Source organism: Petaurus breviceps, unplaced genomic scaffold, assembly GCF_028583685.1.
Source record: "Petaurus breviceps papuanus isolate PSGF00001 unplaced genomic scaffold, PetGlider_PUasm1.0 90752, whole genome shotgun sequence".
NCBI lineage: Eukaryota > Metazoa > Chordata > Mammalia > Diprotodontia > Petauridae > Petaurus > Petaurus breviceps.
The window spans coordinates 11,026,393-11,052,610 of NW_027187336.1; the positions used below are offsets into that span (position 1 = coordinate 11,026,393).

Sequence of the window (26,218 nt, forward strand, 5' to 3'; positions counted from 1 at the left end):
AACCGGGGACAGACAATAGGCTTCACATACCGATAATGAACTAGGAAGGCTGGTGAGAGCCTGATGTAACATAAGTAACAGATAAGGAGAGCCACCTCACAACAGCCATCAAGTAAACTACTTTAGAGAAGGGATTATTTAATTCTTTATATTTGGCGATCCAGTATCTGGCACATAGTAGGTACTTAAAATATTTATTGAATTCTGTATCTCAACACAAAACTATTTCAAAAAGCAAAAAGTTCAGTGAACTAGTCCTTTGTTTACTCCAAATGACACCAAGTAACTGGTTTAATCAACTTTTTTTTTTAAACTGAATTGACTCATTGTTTCTGGGCTGAATAATTGTAGGTTAAATCCCTCTGTATAGCTTTGAGCAGTTTCCAGTACAAACAGGTAACTCCAGTGTATGTATTTATATCTGGAAATCAAACAGTATAAATCAAAGCATGATTTTGTTTTATTGTCTAGATTTGAGAAAGTGATGGAGAAAACGTTGATTAAACTTAAAAGTGTGTCCTGAGGTTTTGGAAAGATGGTTTTTATACATTTACTAGCACATCAGTGGTGTACACGTTTTATTATTTGTATGTCCCAGAAAGTGTGACACAGTTCTAAGGTTGTACCAAATAACAAATTCTTGTCAAGTACTTCAAAGGTAATAAATGCTAAACACCCCCCAGCCCCAATTTTACAATATGAGTGACATGGCCACATCACACCAACAGGGAGTAGCACTGGCCTTCAGTTCTTCATGCGACGTGATTGTTGGACTCGATGATCCCTTGCAGCCCCAAAACTTAAAAGAGCCCTTTCATTCAAGCAGCATTAAAAAGCACTCATTTAGCACCAGCTAAAGTCAGGCACATTGGCTGAAGGGATCTACACAGCTATTTCTTTTTTCTCGGCCTCATCTGGTTTCCTCCCGGATCTTTTCTTTCACACTTCCCTCCCCAGCAAACCTCTAGGTGAAATTTCTTCTCCGCATTAAGTGAGGACTGAGAAGCCCTGAAATGTAATCCCTTCAAATATAAGTGATGGGGGCGGCCAGAGAGAGGCCTAATTCAGCCTCTATGGCCTCCGGTCCCCAGGAGCATTTTCATAGCAAGCCCATACATCTGGTCACAAGGGAACTCTTTCCCCAACTGTTAATTAGCAGGAGATGAGGGGGTAAGCTGAGCCTGTTCTCTTCCACACCCGCCCCAATCTCCGGCCCAGTCGCCCCGCCACCTTCCCAGCAGCCTTTGCGCCCAGTCTCTCTTGTCCCCGCCCTCGCCGAGCCCCGGACAGCTTCCCCAAGATGGCGGCCGACAGTGAGGTGAGGCCTCTGCCCCACAGTCTAGGTCCCCTCTTTTTTCCCAAGCCCCCCCAGGCTGTGTCAGTTCGCCGGGGCTCAACCTTTCTCTGTCTTTTTCTTCCCGCAGCCCGAGTCCGAGGTGTTTGAGATCACGGACTTCACCACTGCCTCCGAGTGGGAAAGGTGAGTGAGTCGCTGCTCCGACCCCGCGGTTTCCTCCGCGGCCCCCAAGCCTCCCGGAGGTCAAGGGAAGCCCCGGCCTCGGCCGCGCAGCAGGACCGAGCCATGCGTCAGTCCAGCCCCGACCCTTCCAGGGAGTGGCGTGCTCCCAGCTAACCCCATCCGCCCGAGCCCCTCCGGCCATCTCCTCCTGCGCCCCCACCTCCCTGCAGCCCCTCCGCCTCGGGCCGTCCCCTCCCTACCCCTTCCTGGGTCTCCTCCCCCTAAGGCCATCCCCCACCCTTTGGGCCCTCCTCTTCTGCGGCCTTGCCTTCCCTTTGCTCCGCCTCAGGCCGCTCCCCTCCTCCCAGGATACCCCCTCCCCTGGTCGCCACCCCTCCTGACCCTGCCTGCTTCTCTGTACCCTACACTCCCCCCTCCCCAGAACCCGGCTCTGTCCGGGCTGCTCCTGCCTTCCCCTTCCGGAGCTGCCCTCACGCCGTGCCTCCCAGGCCTCTTTGCCCTTTTGCTTTCGGGGAAAAGGAGTTGGGGTTCAGAGGAACTTCCCGTTTGCAATCCCACTTGTTACTTGCATTACTCGGGGCAAGTCACTCCTCCACCTAGGCTTATCTGCGAAGATTCGGAGTTAACTAGATGCCTCTTAAGATTCATTCAAGCTCTAAAATCCCAGTAGGATCTTTCTGGGCTACCTCTGCAGCCTCTCAATTATCCCATAGCTCCCCTTGTTTCAACACCATCACATCAGTTTCATAAGTTACCCTGTGGCTATTTTCTTTTTCATTCAGAACTCATTTTATTCAAAATTATAATCCCATATTGCCTTTCCGAGTGGTGTGCTAAGTGCTCCTCTCTTAGTTTAAGTCCAAACCCTTTGTGACCTGAGCAGCTTTGTACCTCAATTTTCCTCATTTATAAAATGGGGCTGTTAATTCTCATACTAACTGCCTTAGAATTTTTGTGAAGAAGGTACTTTGTAAAGTTTAAATGAATTATGATTGTTCTTATTTCGTTTTGGTATGCCTTTTGCAGGAGGAGATGGACTTCCTTCAGATGACTGTTGGATTTTTTTTTTCCCTTTCAGGGGATTCAGAATGATCATAAAAAAATAATCCTGCAGTCTTGCTTGCTGAATGCTTTCCTTTGATTTCAAGTTACCATTCAGCTGTGAATAAAGTACTTTTGTCCTCCCTGCTGCTGCTCTTCCTTTTGCTTTTGCTCATGTCAAACCCCAATAAACGGTTGTGGAGACCTAATTCCCATGTTTTTGAAACATTTGGAAACTTGATTTTGTGAGTAGCTTTGGTTTAGGTTAGGAAATTTCTCTCTTCCCTGACATATATATATATATATATATATATATATATATATATATGTATAAAGTTTTTATGCCTATCGTGCTTTCTGTTTTAATTCTGATACAGCATTTCAGGAACTTTTGGTTAGTAGAGAGGATGAAAATTACAGGTGAGATGGCTTTAGTTTTGAATCAAATGCATAGATCCCTGTTAGAATGGTTGTATAGGATGCCTCCAAAATGAAGTCAGAAAGATATTACTCATTTATTGAGTTCTCATGGTATGCCTAAACCACACTAAGTAATGTTGAAGGAATAAAGAAGCACAAAGCATGATCTGTAGAATTGAGAGCTTATAATATATTTTGAGAAATTAGAGTAAAATACAGATATTTCACTTTTTACTAATATATGTCATAACCAATCTACAGTGTAGCAGATGGTCTTTGAGACTTGATGTGGCAGAAAAATTCATTACTTTTTTTTTTTTTAAAGCATTCGGGGTTAAGTAACTTGCTCAAGGTTACACGCGGTGTGGTGCTAAGTATCTGAGCCCGGATTTGATCCCCAGGTCATCCCCACTGGAGCTGGTACTCTTACTCGCTGAGCCACCTGGCTGCCCAAAATTCATTACATTTTGACCAACCTGGTGATAAGTTAGTTTATGAATTTAGCCAGGCTAATCCTCAGATAACAGGCAAACAGTGCCATTATTGCTGTTCCCTGTCCCCTACCCCAGCAATTCTTGCCTTTCCAGCTTGGGAAGAATCTGCTGGGGCATTTTTGTTCTTTGGGAAAACAAATCCAGGGTCACTTCTGCATTGTTATGTAGACCTTTAAGGAAGGAGAGCATTAAGCAATAAGTTTAAACTATGGAGTACTCAGTAGAAATGCAAAAAAAAAATTATTCTGTGCTTCAGTCATTAGGGAAAAAATGAAGAAGGTGAGACTTGAACAATGGATGAGATTTGGATAGAGGAGATGGAAGGTGACATTTGGGGAGCTGGGGTAATAAAGACACCTGCTTTACTGGAGCAGAAGTTATCTTATTGGAAAGAAGTGGTAAATAAAGTTGGATAGGGTAGAATCAGATTATAGAAGAGTTTTAAAACCAAAAAACATATAAAGAATAAAGGCAGTGGGGAGTCTTTGCAAGTTTTTGATCTGTGCCATGATAGCATGAAAAAGGTGTGTAGGAGATGATTTTGCAATGATATGATGGTTACATTGGAGGAAGAAAGGAACTGGAGAGGCAAGGGCACCAGCTGCAAGAGGTTGTTACCCTAATCTGGAATTGTACCAGGATGAATGGACTAGTGTGAAATTTCCCTCAATAGAATATAAATTTCTTGAGGTTGGGACTTTAATTTTTGTCTTCATATTTCCTAGTGTTTAGCAGGTACTTTAGATGTTTGTAAATTGAAGATTTATTTAAAGATTGGACATAGAATCTAAAAGTTTAAGGACTCAAAGATGAAGCCAAGGTTTCATGATTTGAATGGTGGTGCCACTGATGGAAAAATGTGATAGTTGCTAAGGCAACTCTTGGGCTTGAGGGTGGAAAGATTTGAAGTTGAATTTAAAATGATGGAATACCCATGCCAAGTTGTCCTGACCTGGGGGTAAAGATTTAGAAATGGAAATCATTTGTCATTTAAAAAGAATGAAAACATTTCCCTCAAGCAAATATACTATAAATTGCCTTTTTTTGTTTATTATAAAACTTTGGTATTTAGGTAGAAAAAAACCCTGTCTTAAAAGTATGGATGTTAAGAGCTTTTAGTAGGAAAATTGCTTTTGATTTTCATAGTGAAACAGCATAAAATTGAAATTTTAAAATATTTAGGAAATGTATGTACATTAAAAAGCAAAATTTTTTCTGTCCTTGAGATTTAAGTTTTGAGTGATTATTTTCCTCTTAAAACTTATAGGGCAGGGGCGGCTAGGTGGCGCAGTGAGTAAAGCGCCGGCCCAGAGTCAGGAGTTCGCTTCCGGCCTCAGACACTTAAGACACACACAAAAAAAACTAGCCGTGTAACCTTGGGCAAGTTACTTAACCCCAATTGCCCTCCAAAAGGCAAAAAAAAAAAAAAACCTCATAGGGCATATATGCCCTAGAATTTAGCGTAGTGCCTCAAGCATTGTAGGCACTTAATGCTTCTTAATTGATTGAGTGTATTTTTTTTAAAGGTTAAATAGAGACACAAACCTTATTTTTGGGAAAGAACTGAAGAAATAGTTTTCCATTTTTATTTTCAGATATCCCTTGTTTTTGAAATTCCTAGTCTACATTTTTCAGAAACTAAATACTGCTAGAATGATTAAAAATGACATTTTAAAAGTTTTTACTGTTAGTACATATATTGCTTTCCATACTATTAATTCTTATTTATTTTTCATTATTTTTGTTTTGTGTGCTTGTTAGTCTTTGTTTTGAAGGAAGTCCAGTTTATATTTTGTCAGTTACCTGAATCATGAGTTTAGAATCAATATTTTAATCATGACCAATCATCTTTTCCCAAGAAGACAAGTACATTCCAGTGACAAACTGTAACCTAGAGTTTGTCATTCATTACTGCTTTACATCAGAAATACAGTTTTATTTTTATATATATATATATTTACACATGCATGCAGAGTTCCCTGAAGTAGAAAACTTGATGTTTTAAATTATAATTTTGTTCAGTTTTCCTATGCTTTTCTTAATAGATTCTGGATCGATGCAGTATTGCATTGCATTGAATTATACATGTTCAGTTTAAAAACATTTATGCTTTTTCTAAGCTTCAGCTTTTAGACTTTAACTTTTTTCAGTTCTTCATTGATGAAAGCAGTTATTTTTTTCTTTCTCTTATTCTTTATAATCATCATTTATATTTCATTTGTATCATTTCCATTTGTATAAAGTAAATTTATTTACCACCACTGATCTTTGGGTATTGAGAGCAATGTCCATTTGCTAGTATTGCTAATATTGTGCTTGTTACTGGTCAGAAATGAATATTTACTTCTGGAGATCTGGTTATTCAATAGATAATTGACATTAGGTCAGGTAGTTAAGTGTTTAAATCCAAAGCATACAGTTTAAATTGAAATTAACTTTATGAGGAACTGCCTGGGCCTGTTTGGCTAGACTGTAGAGTGTAGGAAGCTAGGACCTGATTGAAAAAAAGGCTTTAGAAGCCAAACTGGAATTTATATTTTATTCCAGAGGCAGTTAGCAATCTTTGGAGCTTGAATAGGGGAGTGAAATTGAATGACTTGTGCTTAAGGAATTCTTTGGCAGCTGTGTGGAGTATAGAGTGGAGATGGGGAAGATTTGAGGAAAGAAAATTAATTATGCTATTGCAGATCCAGGTTAGAAATGATGAGGTCCTAGTTCTGTGTGAAGAGTGAGAGGAAAATAGATGGAGTAGAAACACAAGATTTGGCAACTGACTATACTTTCTCTCTTTTTTTCTCTCTCTCACTGAGGTTAATTGTGAAGCTGAGGGATTAATAAGGGATATCTCAGTAAGATCATTGGTTCCTGAAAAGATAAATTGATTATCCTTTCATTTTTACCTCTGTGTGGAAGGAATACTTTAGTTAGGCTTAGCAATGTAGTAGAAACCAAGGGTCTAACAGTGGTTATGGGGAATTTGTTTAGCATCTTTTCTCATCCTTTTGTCAGGATAACAGAATAACCCTCTTTTTTCAGGTAACTAAATGGTGTCTTAATTTAAATTGAATTCTTTTTTTTAAAGCAGAATAAAGTATTCTGGGTTGACATGTCTGGAAAGTATTTTTTTTTTCCCTCTTAGGTTTATTTCAAAAGTTGAAGAAGTCTTGAATGACTGGAAACTAATTGGAAACTCAATGGGAAAACCACTTGAAAAGGTCAGATTTGCTATTTGCTGTATAAAAAAAAACATTCTAAATTGTCATTTTTCAAAATAATCCTTTGTATCTTTAAAGTTTAAGCTATTTAAAGTTATGTGTAATCTCCTTTAAACATTATCTAATGGAAATTTATTACAGGCATATTTAAATCTCTAACCAAAAAATACATGTTGATTGCTTGTGAAACATTAAAAAAATAAAGTTTTATACAGAATGCAAGAGTTTGTGGGTGATTTTTTTATCCTTCCTTAACTTTTCGATGTAGAGAAAAAGAGTAAAGACTTCATTCCTATGCTTTCTCTACTTTATCAGAGTGCTTTCATTATTTTAATTAAATAAAGATCCTTAACAATTTTAGGACTGATCTTTTTTTTGACTGTTTACTCATTTATTGTTTTGATTTATTGAGACCTTTCTAGCTTTGTGACCCTGGGCAAGTTAACTCTCTAAGCCTCAGTTTCTTCTTTTGTAAAATCTAGATAATAGAAGCACAGAACTCACAGAGCTGTGAGAATCAGGTGAAGTAAGATATGTAAAGTGCCTTGTAAATCTTAAAACTCTATACATTCTAGCTACTACTATTGCTACCGATACTACTACCATCACCACTACCACCCCCACTACCACCTGTTTGGAGGTGATACTTTTGTCTGCCTCAGTTTTTTCTGTCAAATAGTGTAGAGAATGATACTTGTCTTTCCTGTCTTATATGTGTATTTGAGAATGTAAGAATCAAAAACTGAGTTCTATAGTGGAAAAACTATAGAGGAGGTGAAGGGAGGGAGAAAATGTAGAACTGAGAATAAAATTCAAAAGTTTTAAAGTATTTAATAGTACACACATCAATTAAGAAGATGTGCAAGCAAAGCTGGGTTTTTAGCAGATCAGTAACACCTTTTACAGCCAGAACTAAAGTTTCTTGTAAAATTCTTATTTTATAACAATTAAGTAGAATTTAGAGAAGATACCGTGTTTCCCCGATAAGACCTATCCTGAAAATAAGCCCTCCCCTGACTGTGTAAGATTCCTCTAAAATAAGCCCTCCCCCGAAAATAAGCCCTATTGAGATTGCTACTGTAGTGAAGGTGACCCCCTACGCTACACGCTACATTACGGTACCCTCGCTAGGTGCCCCCCCCCCCCCCCCCCCCCCCGTGAAACGCACACCGCGCTCAGAGCTGCAGCAGTAAGCGCGTCATCCTGTTCTTCCCCAGTGATTTGCTTATTGAATAAAGGTACATTTTTTTGTTCACATTTACCTGTTTATTAAAATTGCTGTCAATGTTCATTAAAATAAGCCCTCTGGTGTTTTTCTGTCCAAAAAAAATAATAAGACTGTGTCTTATTATCGGGGAAACACGGTAGCATCTCAGACCTTAAGTACTTTCTTTTTAGTATAGTGTTTAAAATATATATATATATATAAATATATATATTTTTTTGGTTCATTTTCACTGACCTCTAGCTGAAATTTAACCTTTCCTTCAGTTGTGAAATTTTTATTTACCAGACTGCCTAAAAGGGTCCATGACACAAAAAAGTTTAAGAAACACCAATTTAGATGTTTATGCTAGTTAAGACCAGTTCCGGGCTTCATAAATTGAGAAGGTAATGGAAGACTCAGTGAGGTTTCAGAAAAGCATCATGAAGTTCATTGATTGAAAAGGAAGGTCCATGGAGAAAGATTTAATAAAGTGACTCAGATTCTAGAGCTGGAGAGACCGAAGAGGATATTGGCTCTTGTCCCTATTGAGGATGAATTTAAAGAAAGTTTAACTTAAAACTATAGTTTAATGCATTTAGGTTAAATAAAAGCTTATTAAAAGATTTAAGTTTTGAGTGCTAGTAAAATTCTCTAAGTGAAACTTTGGAATTTTCTTCTCAAAATTATTAAAAAGGACAGAATCTCATCCATCCAGGATAGTGTAGGTATGGCCCTTGGTACATATATTACATTATTTATATACGTTTATTTACATACATTATAGATACCTATCACTCTTATAACTACATGATTTTATATATGTATGTGTAGTATACATATATATACACATACATATTTCTTTAAAGTAATTTTTATGAGCTGTTAAATTTGAAGATACGAAGAAGAATCAGTTATGGTTGAATCAGTGTTTCTACATTTTAAATCCCACAAAAAAAATTTAAAGGGAGAAAATAATTAATATTAGGAAGACAATGAATAAAAAAGTATTAAAATGAGTACATATTTTTCATACCCATTAAATGCATTGCATTGATAACTACCCTATAATTTTAGAATCTCATAGAAATAATAACAGATTAAAAATAAATTTGAATTATAACTTTACCTTACTTCAAGGAAACTCAAAAGTGACAAAAATAGAAAAGTTAAGGGGATGATTAGTTGTATTACAAAGTAAAATTTTATTTGTATAGCCAATCTGCAAGGATATTAGATGTTTATGACTCATTTGATGTGGCTAGTGTATCATTAAGTAGAGAACTGGAGGACAGAAAAACCTGAAAATCAATCAGAAGTAGAGATAATAAAATCAAAGGGACAGCAGGATTAAGTTAAATAAGAGTTTTTGAAAGTGTACCTCAGCTGTGCAAATTGAATAAGCAATGTGAATTTATTGTCATTTTTATTTATTTTTCTCTCTTAATTAGTAACTAAAGCTTTAGCAAGTTAATTTCAGAGAAAAATTGGAGCTCATCTGTTAGTGTGCAGTGGAATTTTGGCAGCTAGGCAGCAAGTTTTGGAGTCAGGAAGACCCGAGTTCAAATTCTACCTCATGTATTAACTGTGTGACCCTGGGGCAAGTAATTTATAACCCCTCTTTTCCCCAGTCTCCTCATCTGTAAAATGGAGATTATAATAATAGCATACTGCTGTGAGGATCAATTGAGACAATAATTTTAGAGCACTTAATAGCATGGTGCTTGGCACGTAGTGCTATATAAATGTTAGTTAGCTATGATCACTGTTATTTTTATTAGAAGTTCCATGATCACAAATGTTGGTATTATAAGCAGTTTGTTATAAAATTCTTAATATATAGCAAAATATAGTTTATAGAAATAGACTCTGTAATCTTAAGTATTTCCCTTAATGTATTTAAAATGCTTTTTTAAAAAACAAAATTGGTATATCAACATAAATATTATTGAACTTTTGCAAAATAAAAACTGCTTAGTGTTTCTGTAGATATTTTCAACTATTTGAACTTTAAATAGATTTCCTTCTGTATGGTGCTTTGCAGGTCCAGACCCATTTCACTTTTCCCCTTCTTGTTCCTCTCACTGTCAGCTCCTCTTCATGTTTTGGAGCCAATGTAACCTTAAGATGATCTGATCCAACCTTCTTACTTTACCTATGAGGAAACTGTAGTAGAGATGAAGTAACTTTGTCTAAAGTTACAAGGTAGTAATTGACCAAGTTAGGATTTGAGTTCAGGGCTTCTGAGAAACACTGTGGAGGGCTAAACAGTTGGTGGTAGAGACTAAATATAGTAGTGTATTAAACTGTATAGCACTTCTTAAATTGTGTGTTGAAATCTCATATGGGGTCATAACCCACAGTTTCAGGAAGCGCTGAAAGGCTCACAAGTAGAAAGTTTAAGAAGCTCTGGCAAAGTATAATTTAATTTGGGAATTGTTGCTCTGATGCCCAAAGTAATTAATGTCTGTAGAAGAGTAAATTAAATTACTACAGGACACTGTTTAACACTTAAGGAACTAGCTGGCTTACTTTGAGGATTTGTTTGGCCCAATAGTTTAGGTAGGTTAAGTTCTTCAGTGAGTGTTAAAGCACTTAAAAATCAATTGATTCCATCATATGATAATGATGAATCAGTGTTCCTGATTTCACTTTCACCTGTGAAGATTACAGCCCTCCCATTCCTTTTCATCCTTTTAGATTTTTATCTCTGTACTTGTTCCCTATCAGTTGAATTATGGGACTTTATTTTTTGTCTGTTGTTTTTTTCCCAGTAGCACAGTGCCTAAAATATAGTAGGTGCTTAATCAGTGCTTTTTGAAATAATGAATGAATGAATTCTTGCCTTTCCAAAAATCGATTGGAAGTTTGTCTAGGTAATATGCTGGAGGTTTTCCTCTGATAATTTTCGTTTCTTAAGTGTACCACTTGGACTATCTCATTCTCTCTACATAACTAGTCTACATCCCTTTTCAATCATTATAGGTTCTTGATAATTTCTTGAGGTGTTCTTTAAAGGTAGGCCATTTATATATAATAGACACTTAAATTTTTAAAAGCATCTATCATGGGAGACCTAATAAGGTTATTTTCTTTTTCAAAAACATGCTCTAAAAGTGACATCCTCTTTGGTCAGGTGTTTTAAAATCAGTATTTTTATAATGAAACATTTTTGCATTTTTATTTCATTAAAAACATAGGTAGGCAATGTTTATTTCTTAATGACTTTTCCATTTTTGGCTTTCATTTTCCACATTTTTTTTGGTAAGAATATTATACTGAATTATATATTTAGGACAGTGTCTAACTTATTAGTGGTTTGTATTCTACTAGATGACCATTATAGTCCCAGCTTTCAAATTATCTGATTCCATTTGTGAGTTTTTTGGAACTTGGGATAAATCTTTCTAATGTTAAAAATAATATTTAGGCTAAAAAATATGTTTTGCCCATAATATAAATGGGCAAATTATAGCACTGGTAGGGCAAGCAATCTGTAACTTTAAAATATTTCTTACAAAAGAACAGCTAATCTACCTGAGAATTCACCTCCCTGACTGGTAGGACCAAAAAAATCCCTTTCCTCATTTCCATCTATTTCCTTTTCCTTCCTTTCTGCCAAAGTTGACCGAATTCCTTGTTGGAGCTATCACTTTTCGCATTCACTAGGACTGGAGCTGATCCTGGCTTGCTGTCAAAATTGACTCCTCTAATTTCCATGTCTTTGCCACAAATAAAGGAGCTGCTATATTTATGCTCCTCCTTTGATCTTTTTGACATATAGGCTTAATAGTGATATCCTTGTATTCCCCCTACTTTATCCTTCCATGAAAACTGCCTGGAACTGGAAGAATCCCTGCTGTAATTGCTGAGGCTGTAACAGAAGGAAGTGATTCTAGAATTGAAAGTTCGTGTTTGTAATAAAAATAGATCTTATATTGTCAAAAGCTTTGTCTTCATCTTTTGATATAATCACTTTTTTTTTTTTTTTTTGCTTATCTTGTTATTCATATGGCTGGCTAAGTTCATCGTTTTCCTAACATTAAATTAGCCCTGAATTCCTAGTATGAACCCATCCTGGTCATAGTGTATGATGTTTGTGATATGTTGTTTGATCCTCTTTAGCTAATATTTTATTTAAAATTTTGCATTTATGGTCATTACAAATCAATAGTTTTCTTCTCCTTGGTTTATGAATAAAGATAATATCTGTATCGTAGAAGGTACTTGGTAGGATCTCTTCTTTTGCCATTTTTGTAAACAATTTGTGTATTAGAATGAATTCATTGAATGTTCTAGAGAATTCACTCGTGAATCCATCTGGTCCTGGTTTTTTTTGTTTTTGTTTGTCTTAGAAGTTCATTTGTTGCGTGTTCACTTTATTCCTCTGAAATTGGGTTGTTTAAATTCAGTTTCTTTTCTATTTGTGTTTTACGTTTCTTTGTAAATTTATGTCATTAAAGTTGTTGATTTTGTTGAAATACAGTTAGACAAAATAGGGTTTTTTTGTTTGTTTTCTTTTTAATTACATTAACTAAGAGTTTGTCTATTTTATTTCCTTTTTCCTTTAAAAAAAGCTAGTGGAGCTTTAAAAAAGGTTTTGTTGTTAATTAAATTTCTGTGACTTTTATTTTGCTGTTTTTATTAGGCATTTAAAATTTGTTAATTTCCTACTATGTTTACATTCCCAAATCATTGATGTGTTTTTCTCTATCTTTTTTGTTAATAAAAGTGCTTAGAGATAGACATTTTCCCCTAACGACTGCTTTGGCAACATCCTCACAATTTTGGAATGCTGTCTAATTGTTGTCATTATCTTTATTGAAATATTTTGTGATTTTTCTTTGGCCCAATAATTCTTTAGTATTAAATTATTTTTTCTCCAGTTTTTTACTATATATTTTTCCAGTGACTTTTCATTTAACATAATTTTTACTGATCTGTTATCAGTAAAGGATGATAATATTTCTGCTTTTCTGTGTTTATTTTTGAGTTTTTGATGTCCTGAGACATAATATTTTTGTAAAGGTGTGATGCATAGCTGAGACTATGTATGCTCCTTTGTGTTTCCATTCAGTAATCACCAGAGATCTGTTATATCCCGTTTTCCTAAGATTGTATTCAGGTTCTTCTTTCTGTTTTGGTTAAATGTATGTAGGACTAATAGGGATAAATTGAGGTCTTACATTATTATACTATTACTGTCTATTTCTCATTGTAAATTAATTTAGTTTTTAAATCAGCTAATAAACATTTAATCAAGCAGCTACTATGTTCTAGGCACTGTGCTAAGCATTGGGGGTACAAAGAAAGGGAAAAGATAGTACCTATTGTCAAGGATCTCTTAATACAGTGAGGAAAACATGCAAACAACTTGGTACAGACAAGTGCTGTACAGGGTAAATTGGAGATAATTAACAAAGGGAAGACACTAGAATCAAGGGGAATGAGGAAGGGCTTCCTGCAGAAGGTGGCATTTTAGTTGAGACTTGAAGCAAACCAGGGAAACCAAGAAGTGGAGAGGAAGGAGAGCATTCCGGGCATAAGGGACAATCAGTGACGATGCCCGAAGTTTGGAGATGTAATGTTTTATTTTGTATGAGGAACAGCAAGGAAGCCAGTGTTAAAGTATTTGGAAACTATGCCTTTGGGTGCACATACAAAGTGTCCCAAAAGTCTTAGTATAATTTTAAGCTATTTAACTTAAAACCAAGAGCTATCATCATTTGAAATGGAGAGAAGACTAGAATCCTTTCTAGTAAATTCAAGGGTGAAACAAGGATGTCCATCATCATCACTTCTGTTTGATATTGTAGTAGAAATACTGGCTATAATAATAAGAAAAGAAGCTGTTTAAAGACTGCTAAACTGTTAAAGCTGAAATTGGCACTAAGACATTTAGGGACATGGTATATTTAAGTATTGAAATAAATTTATTGTATATATTACCTTGCAGCAAAATACAGTTTCCTTCTTTATTGCTCAGTTAAGTCTATTTTTGTTGTTGCTTCATCTGAAATCATAATTGCTACCCCTGCATTTTTGTGTTTAGCTGAGGGATAGTAGATTTTGCTCCATGTTTCAAGTGTGTTAATTATAAATAGCATATTGTTGGATTTTGTTTTCTAATGTATGTATATGTACATATATGTGTGTGTCTATGTAGGGGTATATGTGTGTGTATATATAAATATATACACACACACATACCTGTAAAACCAAAAGCTGCTATTTTATTTTTAATGATGATAAGTTAGAATCCTTCCAAATAAATTCAAAGGTGAAATAAGGATATCCCTTGTCACCTCTTCTGTTTGATATAGTACAAGAAATATTGGCTATAGCAATAAGACAAGAAAAAGGAAATGAGGGAATAACCACAGAGGTAAAAATGATCACTTTTGGCAGATAAGATGGAGGACTTAAAGAATATGACATGGTCACTTAAAGTTAATTGAAATAGTAGCTTCCTCAGACTTGTGTCATTTGATGGAAATCCACATAAATCATCAGTATTTCTATATAATGCCAATAAAAACTAGCAGAAAGAGATAAAAAGAGAAACTTGATTTAAAATTATTACAGGATATATATAAAATACTTGGGTGTCTACCTTCCAGTGTGAATGCAAGAACTACATAAATACAAGTATAAACAACCATTTACAGAAAGGCATAAATAAATGGAAAAATACAAATTGCTTATGGGTAGGTTGATCCTATAAAATACAAATGACAGTATTAGCTAAATTAATTTGCTTTTTTGATGCCATACCAAGGTACCAAAGAATTACTTTATAGAAGTAAAAAACATAATAACATATTTGTATGGATTTAAAAAATCAAGAAGAAATAATGAAAAGAAATGGAAAGGCAGCAGCCTAGTAGTGCCAGCTATCAAACTACACTGTTGTTCAATCATGAACAACTCTTTGTGATCACATGGACCATAGCACTTCAGGCCCTTCTGTTGTCCACTACCTCCCAAATTCTGTCCAAGCACATATTCATTCTACCCAACTATACTACAAAGCAATAATTATTCAAAGAATTGGTACTGATTAAAAAAAAGATTGATGCAGTGGAACAGATTACGTATACCACTTGCAGAAGCAAATGTATCTAATGCCCTAGTATTTATTTAATTAAACCCAAAGACCCCAGCTACTAGGACAAAGACAATTTTTGACAAAAATTGTTAGGAAAGGGGGTGGCTAGGTGGCACAGTGAATAGAGCACTGGGCCCAGAGTCAGGAGGACCTGAGTTCAAATTTGGCCTCAGACACTTAACACTAGCCATGTGACCTTGGGCAAGTCACTTAATCCCAATTGCCCTGCCTTCCCCCCCCGCCTCCAAAAAGCCAAAAAAAAAATTGCTAGGAAAATTGGACAGTGGTATTTAGATTTAAACCAATAATACCTCATACTTATTCTAAAATAAACTCCAAATGGATACTCAAAAGGTCACATCCAAAATCAGAGAAACAAAGGAAAAGTTACCTATTGGATCTCTGGATAGGAGAAAAGTTCATAACAAAACAAGGTATTAAGATCACACATAAAATGGATAATTGTTATTACATAGAACTGAAAAGGTTTTGTACAAAAAAATCTAACAAAGTCAAGATTGGAAGGGAAATAATGAGGAAAAAAAAAGTCTTTGCAGCAAGTTTCTCCGATAAAGATCTTATTTCCAAAATTATTTGAGGAACAGATTCAATTATATGAGAAAAAGAGCCATTTCTCAGTTGCTCAATGGACTCAGGATATGAATTCAAGGGTAGAAAACTAGATGATATATGAAAAGCTATATGAAAAGATAGTTCCATTCACTAATAATTAGTGAAATGCAAATTAAAGCAATTCTTTTTTTTTTTCTAAGCAATTGGGGTTAAGTAACTTGCTCAAGGTTACACGGCCAGGTGTTTCTGGGTGGGTGCTAAGTGTCTGAGCCCAAGATTCGATCTCCAGGTCTTCTCAACACTGGAGCCGGTGCTCTTACTCGCTGTGCTACCTGGCCGTCCCCAAATTAAAGCAATTCTGAGATTCAACCTCACACCCATCAGAATGGCAAAGAAATTTTAGAAGGGCTATGGGAAAACACAATGCACTATTGTTGGAATTGTGAATGGGTATAACCATTCTGAGAAAGCAGTTTGTAATTAGATGCTAAAAGTTACTAAAGAGGGCCTGTCCTTTTTTCATCTGTATCACTGATAGCCCTGTACCCAAAAGAAATCAAATAAAGAAGAAACTATCTTTTACAAAAATAATTGTAAGTTCTTTTTGTAGTGGGAGGAAAAAATCCCAAACTGGAAACTGGGGATACCTATCAGTTCAAACATGGCCAAATAAATTGTGGTATATGAATATGATGGGGTGCTATTATACTGTAAGAAATGATGAAAGAGCTGATTATTAAAATACTTAGATTTATGTGAACTGATGCAGAGTGAAATAACTAAAAGACCAGTTCATATAACATCAATATAAAAATGAATGATTTCAAAGACTTTCATAAGCTGACAGAATGAAATGAGCAGAATCAGGAGAACAATTTATACAATAACAACACCACTGCAATAAACAATATTGAAAGCTATAAGAATTATTGGTAAGTAAAAGATTTCATGATTCCAGAACTGATTATGAAAACATGATACTACATTATAGAGAGATGACAGATTTGGAGCATAGAATAAACGCACACGTGCACACACAGACATTGAGGGAATTTGTTTTCCTTGACTGCATATTGATTAGGAAAAAAATGGGGGCGGAGCCCAGATGGTGGAGTAAAAGCAGGAACTTCATCCCCAATTACCTCAAATATCTTTTTAAAAATGGGGTAGGGAAGTAGGAGGGAAAGAAAATATATTTCTGTTAAAAAACAGAAAGGTTGGGGGGGTTGCTCCCAATATAGAATGTGTGCATTTTCAGATGAGATCACTTTTTCATTAGCCTTACTTGTTTTACTTTTGTTATGAGACCTCTCAAAATGTGAGATTAATCTGTGAAGATTTGTAAAGGTAAAATCAAAACATCAGTAGAACTTAAAAAAAAAAGAATTTAAAAGTTGGAAATCCTCAATTCTTGTGTAGTAACTGTTTTAAAAGATGCTTAGTTTCTATAGTAATATTAATACTTTATTATATTTAGCCACGTGAGCTAAATAGGATTTTGTAGCCTAACCTGAGAACTTGGAGAAAGTCCAAATTTCAAACAGCTGATTTTCTCATGAACTTAGAGAAGAAAGGAAAGAAAAGCTTCCTTTTTCCCAGTAGCAAGGTTCACCCTTATCAAAATTTAATTCAATGACAGCTTGAGTCTTCTTCTGCTCTAGCTACTGTAATCTTTTTTCCTTCTCAGATTGTTTCTTTTTCTTCCACCCAGAATGCCATTTTCTCAGGGCTGATGATTTCTTCTACTTGTTAGGAGGAAAACTTTCTGATAAAACTACACAAAGGTGTATGATAGTTAACTTTAGGATAGAATTCGATAATAGAACCAATCGCTGGTTAACCCCAATAAATCTGATAGAATTTTTCTCATGTAACAAAGTGAAGTAAAAAATTGAGACTGTAATGAGAAGTAATTTGGGATACTGAGGTATCAAATAGTCTTAGGATGAGAGGATTTAAAACTGGGAAAGAACCTTAGAAATTAGCAAATTAAAGAATCTTAGAGTTATAAGGGAACTCAGAGGCAGTCTAATTACAACCCAAACTGCACAAATGTCCTATATATAATATGCCAGATAAATTATTGTCTAGTTTGAAGACCTGTGAAGAGACATTCCAAGTTGAACCATTAATGGTAACTCTTTGGCTCCAGCCATGTAATCAGTTCCAAATAATTTTTATACTGTTATCTACAACATATATTTTTCTGTAAGAATAGGATGAGAGACTTTACAAAATATACTGAAATTGAACTAAACTATTACTCTTATTACTTTGATCTGCCAGTTTAATAACAAAAGAGCTGTCAGAAATGAAATGGAGGTAAAATTGGCATAAACATTTATTGATTAAGCCATGTTGTGATGACTAGGTGTTCAGTTAATCCATAATACATTCTAGGATTCTGCTAGGAATCAAAGTCAAGTCCTCTGGTTTATAGTTTAAAGATGAGTTGAAATGTTACTGACAGTAAGGTGACATTTAGGCTCTAACTTAGAGTGGTAACATGCCTCTCATGCTGTCTTAATTCTAGCCCTTATTAATTAATGGCTGGATTAAAAATTTTTTTTCATTGATATCTTTCATTTTTATATTACCCCTATCTCTGAATATATTCTTCTTCCCTACATCCTTATCCAGTGATCCATCACTTGCAGCAATTATGTGTTAGGTCAGCAAGCCTAACCAGCTGTCACTTGTATATCCTTTGGTCTCCATCCATAGTCCAGACCACTTTTAAAAGAGAATAGGAGGGATATTTTCTCACCTCTTCTGTGGGATCAGGCTTGGTCATTATTATTACATATCATTTAGTTTCTTTTTGTTCTTTCCATTTCTATTTTCATTATGTATATTATTTTCCCAGTTCTGATATTTAAATCTGTATTTGTTCACATAAGTCTTCCCATACTTCTCTAAATTTTCTATATTCATTGTTTCTTTTTTTGCTTTTTGGAGGACAATTTGGGGTTGTGACTTGCGCAAGGTCACACAGCTAGTTTTTGTGTTAAGTGTCTGAGGTCGGATTTGAACTCAGGTCCTCCTGACTCCAGGGCTGGTGCTCTATTCACTGCTCCACCTAGCCACCCCTATTCATTGTTTTGCCACCACTAAAAAAGCTGCTATAAATATTTTTGTACATATTTTTGTTTTTTATCTCTTTGGGATACAGACCTAATAGTGGCATTGCTGGGTCAAAGGTTATACATGATTTTGTAGCCCTTTGGGCATAGTTTCAAATTGCTCTCCAGAATGGTTGAATTGGTGTACAACTAACTCCACCATTGGTGCATACCCTCCAACATTCATTGTTTTCCTTTTCTTTCATTTTAGCCAATCTGATAGGTGTGTGGTAGTAGCTCAGAGTTGTTTTCATTTGCATTTCTCTAATCAACAGTGATTTAAAGCTTTTCTTCATATGATTACTTTGAAAATTGCCTGTTCATATCCTTTGACCATTTATCAATTGAAGAATCACTCTTATTTCTATAAATTTGTCTCATTTTCTAAGTATTTGGAAAAATGAGAATGAGGTCTTAGAGAAAACTTGCTGTAAATTTTTTTTCACTAATTTTCATTAATGATTGCTATATATTTCCCTAAATCCTATTTTCCCCATGTTTATTCTATTCTCTGTCTCCTTTTACCTTGTCCATTCTCAAAAGTACTTTGCTTCTGACTTTTACCTCCTCCAATCTGCCTTCCTTTCTATTAGCTTCCTTCCTTTTCCTATCCCCTTTTTCTACTACTTTCCTGTATGGTGAAATAGATTTCTATACCCACCTCAGTGCATGTTATTCCCTTTTTGCATCAGTTCTGATGAGAGTAAGATTCACATGGTCCTCCTCCCTTCCCCCATATTCCCATCTACTGTAAAATCTCTTTTGGGCCTCTTTTATGTCAGATAATTCCCCCCCCCCCTTTGTAATAGTAATGTAATTTGAAGATCCCCCTGTATTGGCTTGGTTTTTGGTTTGATTGTGTTAAAACCCAGAGCTTGTGAATCCCACTTGTGGGATGGACTTGTTGATGTGAAAAGAGAGGGCTGAACTGGGAGGAGCTGGTGACGTAAATTTAGAGAGACACAAGAAAAGAGAGAGGCAGAAGAACTTTTTTGGAAGCAGCACCTTTGGAGGCAGAGAGAGACTGAGAGGATTGCTGAGGGCCACTTTGAATTGCCCAGGACTTTTGAGAGCTGCCACCCAGAGCTGCCAAGGACTGAGGAGACATGGCTGTTATACTGGTACTTTGTCTGTTTTGATGTTGTTTTGCCAGATTTGTCCACTGGTGAAAGACAGTGCTGCTGTTGCCGAGGTCTTGGAACCTTGCTGTTGGTTCAGAGCTCCTGAGACTGTTCTGCAGACAGAGAGTGAATTCTGTCCACTGGTGAAGGACAGCCCTGTTGTTGTAGAAGTTTTGGAACCTTGCTGTTGGTTCAGAAGCCCTGAAGAAGGATTTTCTTGTTGTATGTTTACAGAAATCCTAGAAGAGGGTTTTGATAATGTTTTCAGGGGTCCTAGGACTGTTCTGCAGACAGAGAATGAATTAATGAAGAGACTGGCAATGTATTTTGTGGCCTTGCTAAGCTTTGTCTCCCCAGGAACAAAGATTGCTGAGAACTTGCCTCACCTCAAGATGAAGAAAAGACCTATTTGGGTATTAAGTTCTGTGCTTAAGCTTGTTGTAACTTGGAGTAGATTCAATTGTGATCCAAGGGTGGGGAACTTTTGACCTTTTTGTGTTCTGTGATTGAACAAATGAATGTACTTTACTTATGATTGGAAACTAATCTCCATTTGAGAACAGGGGCTTTGTGATGGACTAAATGAAGGTACAGCCTAGGGGTGAAGTAGTATTTAGAAGAGGGACTAATGTAATGTCCAGGGGTGGGGTAGTACTTGATTAAATCAGGTAGTACTTGGAGATTATTGAGTCACACTTAGTAAATGCTGTATTTTGAATGATGTCATATTTTGATCTTCTCTGTTCTTAATTTGTCACTGAAGAAAATGGAGAGCACCTATGCTGATATTTTGAACCTTGGGAAGTTGCCTTTGCTTGGCATTACATTACACCTTTCTACCTGTCTCTTTCCCCTTCTCCCAGTGCATTCTTCTTTCTCACCCTTTAATTTTACTTTTTCAGATAATCATCCCATCATATGCAACTTATACTTGTGCCTTCTGTCTGTGTATACTTCTAACTGTTGTAATAATGAGAACATTTTTAGAAATTACAGGTATTTTCCCTTGTAGGAATGTAAACAGTTTAACCTTATTGAAACTCTTATGATTACTCTTTCCAGTTTACCTTTTTATGCTTCTTTTGAGTCTTGGATTTGAAAGTGAAATTTTCTACTCAGCTCTAGCCTTTTCATCAACAATGCTTGAGAGCCCTCTATCTCATTGAATATCCAGTCCCCCTGAAGGCTTATGCTCAGTTTTGCTAGGAAGGTGATTCTTGGTTATAATTCTAGCTCTTTTGTTCTCTGGAATATCATATTCCAAGTCCTGATATAATGCATTCTTTCAAGGAGCTTATGTTTTCTGGGAGAAGGGTAGAAACAGTATACATACTATATATACTGTGTCACATAAATTAGGTTGTAATGAAGTAAAGGAGAAAGTTCAACAAAGTGAAAATTTTAGGAAGGAGAAAATACTTGCACCTGCAGTGATTAGATTAGCAAAGCACATGGAACTTTTGTTAAACTTTGAAGAAAAATTATTCTTAATGACAGAAATGAAGAAGGAGTGCATTCTCGACATGGGGGAAAAAGGCCTGGGCCTTGAAGTAGATACCTCATGACAAGTTTGAAAGATTCATTTTAGTTGTAAGGTAAATGAAGTAAAATAAAGTAAAATAACACTGGAACAGCATATTGGAGGTATATTATGAAGAGTCTTAAATGTAGGGCTAAAGAGGTTATATTTTATTAGAGAGACACTGAAAATTTTTAAGCAGGGGAAGAGACATGGTTGGACCTGTGCCTTAAGGTGATCATTTTGGCAGCTGTGTGAAGGACAGGTTAGAGATGGGCAGCCAGGGGATACCCTACTATTTCCTTACCTGTCTTAGACTACAATTTCTTTCAACCCTTTAGTTTGAAGACAAGTCTCTTGATTTAAGGAAGTAAAATGGGCATTTGGTTATTCATGTTTTCTTCTGTGTTCTCATAACATTATACCATCTTCCCTGAACACTGGGTCCAAGCATGTCCCTTCTTGCCTTTTAAAAAGCACTTTTTGCTAATTTGAACATTTTTCACAAGCCTCAGTTTATTTTAGGCTTTAGTCTTTTTGGACTCTATTCTTGCAAGTTTGTGCTACTTTTTAAAAAAAAAAAATTGTTTTCAGTTATGTCTTCTTGAGTTTGTTGTATTTTTTTTGTTTTTTTTCCCAAAAATTTTTTTTGATCATATTGTCAGAATTTCATCTTGAGCAACTCTTCTTAAGCTGTGTTCCCTTTTAAAGTCTTTAGACATAGTCATGGTCATCTCTTTTTCATTGCTATAAATTTTTTGAAAACTAATTTTCCTAAAGTCTAGGTTACATGTTTAATTAATTAGTCTCAGTATTTTGTTCCTGCCCTTTTATGAACTTGAAATGGCAGTCCAGTTTTCCAGCTCCCTTTATTTCCAGTATGTGAATAGTTCTTTCTTGCTCAGAATTAAGTCTAGAATAGTAGCTCCCTTCATTGCTTTTCTGAATCTTTTGAGAATACATTAGTTGATATTATGATTAATTCTTATATGGTGTTTTAAGGTTTACAGATTACTTTTTCCCCCCACAACAACCCTGTGAGGAGAAAGTCTAAGAATCTTTTGCGTTTTACACTAGAGGAAAAATAAACTTTAGAGAAACAAAGTGACTTCTCTAATGGTTACAGTGTGTGTTCAGAGCTGGGCTTCAAAACCAAGTCTTCTCAATTACAAGTAAGTGCTTTTTCCACTGACATACTACCTTTCATATACTCTGCATTCAGTGAAATGAGGATTTTAAGTAGTTATAAAATGAGCATGTTAGGCTGAGTGAAATCCTTTTTCATTCTAATCTAAGAATTATAAGATTTTAGAATACATTCTAAAAATAAAGGACATATGAAAAAAGATGCTATCTACCTCTAGAGAAACATGATAAATAGAGGTATGTATAGAAATTAATTTTACATATATATCTATCTGTATCTGATGGTAGACATGGGATGGGGGAGGAAATTTGCATGATAAATTTGTTGTATATTTGAATGGAATGGCAAGTTGTACGGAGTAGATTTGCAGTTTCATGTACAGTCATCTTTTTTATCGTACTATGTTATGGAAATGCTTGTTTTATTCCATAAGCTAAAAAAAAAAATACAGGGTGTCCTAAAATTCTTAGTGCAGCTTTAAACTTGCAGGAGGTACAATAAGTATGAGTTAGCAACTTAAATATATGACTATATGTATGAGGTGGTCTCATAAACCCTGCCATGTTTTTAGTATATACTAGAAGATAGCACACTTCTTTTATTAAATTGGCACAAAGGGCCTCCTGCCATTTTTAAATCTTTGAAAATGTTTTTTAGTTACAAAACTGGTTTCCTTTTTAACACTTTTTTTCTTTTCTTTTTTATTCTGTATTAACAAATACCAAATAAAATAAACATTTACATATACAAAGCCGGGGGAAAAAAAGGATTGCAAATGAAGCTGTGAATCTTGTACCATTCTTATTAAAGAGATATTTGTGAATATGTGGAAAAGCAAATAGTGATTACAATAAACCAGCATGACTTCTTTAAGAACAGATTATGCCAGACTCATCTTACTTCCCTTTTTTTGACAGTTACTAGATTGGTAGATCAAGGGAATATTGTAGGTATAATTTACCAGGATTTCAACAAAGCATTTGAAAAAGTCATGCTTTACTTATAGACAGAATAGAACAGAGATCTAGGCAGGATGATAGTTCAGTTAGGTGGATCTGGAACCTGTTGAAATACCAGTCCCAAGGAGTAGTCATTAATGGTTTGATGTCAGGATGCAAGAAGTCTCTCATGGAATGCCTTAAGTCTCATGCTTTGCCTTGTGCTATTAAACATTTTTATCAATTATTTTATTAAAAGTGCATCATACTTACCACGTTTGCAGATGATTCAAAACTGAATGGGATAGATACCAGTCTAGATCAACTGAGCCACATTCAATAAGATGAAGTTTAATAGGATAAGTGTAAATAAAGTCTTAAAAAAACAACTTTTTAAATTAAAAAAAAAATCTGAGGCTTTTCTAAGAAGAACTAGACGCTTAATATGAGGCAACCATGATTTCATAGCCAGAAAAGCTAACATAATTAAAGGACTAAGAATGTCATAATTAATTATAGAATAATAGGTTTAGACATCATAGCTATCTTTATTTAAAGATCTATCATGTGAAAGAGACTTATTTTGATTGACTTCAAGGGGCAGAACTTCACACTACTACCTAAGTGATAGTCCTAAAACACATTTTGACTTAGCATTATCCTGCTCAGTAACATTTAGTTACTATTGCCTGTAGGATCAAATGTGGACTTAAGTGCTTACTATGTTCCAGGAACTGTGCTGAGTCCTGAGTGATACAAAAAAGAAATACAAAGAAAGGAAAGAAGAAAGGAGTTCATATCCTTAAGGAGCTTACATTTTTGGGGAGAGAAACAAGTATATTGTGTGTGTGTGTGTATACAAAGTAAATATGTAAATACAAGATAATTTGGGGGGCAAGGCCATGGTAGTTGAATCAGAAAAAGCATGTAAGAAGTGGCACAAGAGCTAAGATTTGAAGGAAACTCAAGATACTATGAATCAGAGATGGGAAGGATCACATTCCTGGTATTCTGATAACATTATCTGCAAAGGCACATGCTGGGAATGGAGTGTTGTATGTAATTACGGAATAGCAAGAAGGCCAGTTTGACAACTGAAGAGTGTATAAAGACAAATCATCATAAGCATGAAAAGCTAATAAATTAGAGCTAGGTTATGTTAAATGCCAAACAGGTGACTTTATTTTATTTTAGAGGTAATAAGGAACAACTGACATTTGTCGAATAATGGTGTGACATGGCTAGAACTACAAATTAGGAAAACACTTTGGCAGCTGTGTGGAGGATGGGTTGGAAATGAAATAAAGCAGGGAGAGCATTTAGGAGTCTTGCAGTGTTCCACGGAGGCAGTTAGGTAAGAGTGCTTAGCCTGGGGTCAGGAAGACTTGAGTTTCAATCCAGCATCAGACATTCCCCAGCTGTGTAACCCTGGGCAAGTCACTTAATCTTTGTTTGCCATAATCCATTGGGGAAGGAAATGGCAAATCACTCTGGTATCTTTCCCAAGAACACCTCTTATGACACAGTGTCATGAAGAGTTGGACACAACTGAATTACTGAACAATGTTCTACAGAAGAGGTAAGAAGGGCCTGACCTAAGGAGGTGACTTTCTGAGTAGGAAGAAGAGTAGAGATGTTGGAGTGGGTGGGGGGTGGGGTGTTAGAAATAACAAGACTTGGCAACTGATTGGATTTTTGGGAGAAGTGAGAGTGAGGAATCAAAGCTGCTACTGAGGTGGTAAACCTGAGTGACTGAAAGGATAGTAGAACTTTCAGAAAGCAGAAATAGGGAAGTTCAGAAGAAGGGGGAAGATGATGAGTTCCATTTTGGAAATGTTAAGTATGAGATGCCTATGAAACATCTAGTTCAATGACCAGTTGGTGATGCAGGACTAGATAAAGATTAGAAAAATCAGAGATTTTATTTACACATACACACACTAATCTGGGAGTCATCTGCATATAGATGTTATTAAAATCACAGGAGCTGAAAGAACTTAAGGAGGTTTATTTACATCTCAGGGTGAATTTTATTGTTTCCATCCTAAAACTTCCCTTCTTCAAACAACAAAAATCAGTTTAAGGATTTCCCAAAACAGCTTCACATCTATTATGTACCTTCAGGGATACAGAGTTTCTTCTTCTTTTTTTCTATTACATTCATCTAATTAAGAAGCATTATTTACATATGCACACATAAACATATACATGTGTGTATATATTACATATGTATTTATTCTTCTCTGCCTTGAGTTTCTTTTTGTATTTCTTCTATTCTGTCACAAAACACTCTTTCCTCTCTAATACTTAAGCATAGAGTGGCACTCCTAAAGTCCTTTCACTTTGTTCTTTAGCTGGGAGACCTTTTCAGTTAAAAATCATCCATAATCAGTGAGTGATATAGGCAGGAAAACATTGCTTTATTTCTTTGTTGTTCATAGTTTATTGGGCTTAAGTTGAATTATATTTCTTCAAGGCTATCCTTGAAAACTTTCTCCCATATTGGTACTCTGTGCTTATTCACTCAAGGGATCCATGGAAACATTTGCTTTAACTCAAATTTTTGACAGATATCCGTGTGCAAGGAGTGGTGCTATGAAATAGTCCTTGCCCTCAAGGAACATGGGCAGTGGTAGGGCATAGAATACCACATGAAAAATCTAGAGAAGTATAATTCGGGGTAGCCAGTAAAAATGGCAAAACAAATAAAGAGAACAACCAAAAAACTCAAAGGGCTCTGGAAATAATTTGCAGGAAGATAGCACGGTGAGCCTGGGATATCAGGGTTGTCCTCAAAGAGAGAAACTCCTTAAGGGTTCTCAAATTAATATTCCTT

General features: G+C 35.7%; 1 protein-coding gene across 1 annotated transcript in view; it reads left to right on the forward strand.

Moving 5' to 3' along the window:
* The first annotated feature begins 1,233 nt into the window (after positions 1 to 1,233).
* The window catches only part of RAB3GAP1 (RAB3 GTPase activating protein catalytic subunit 1), a 99,771-nt gene continuing 74,786 nt past the window's right edge, over positions 1,234 to 26,218 (forward strand). The window contains exons 1-3 of the mRNA XM_069067821.1: positions 1,234 to 1,318; positions 1,425 to 1,480; positions 6,575 to 6,650. Coding sequence (XP_068923922.1) covers positions 1,301 to 1,318; positions 1,425 to 1,480; positions 6,575 to 6,650 — 150 coding nt within the window. The 5' untranslated portion in view covers positions 1,234 to 1,300. The remainder of the gene's footprint in view (positions 1,319 to 1,424; positions 1,481 to 6,574; positions 6,651 to 26,218) is intronic.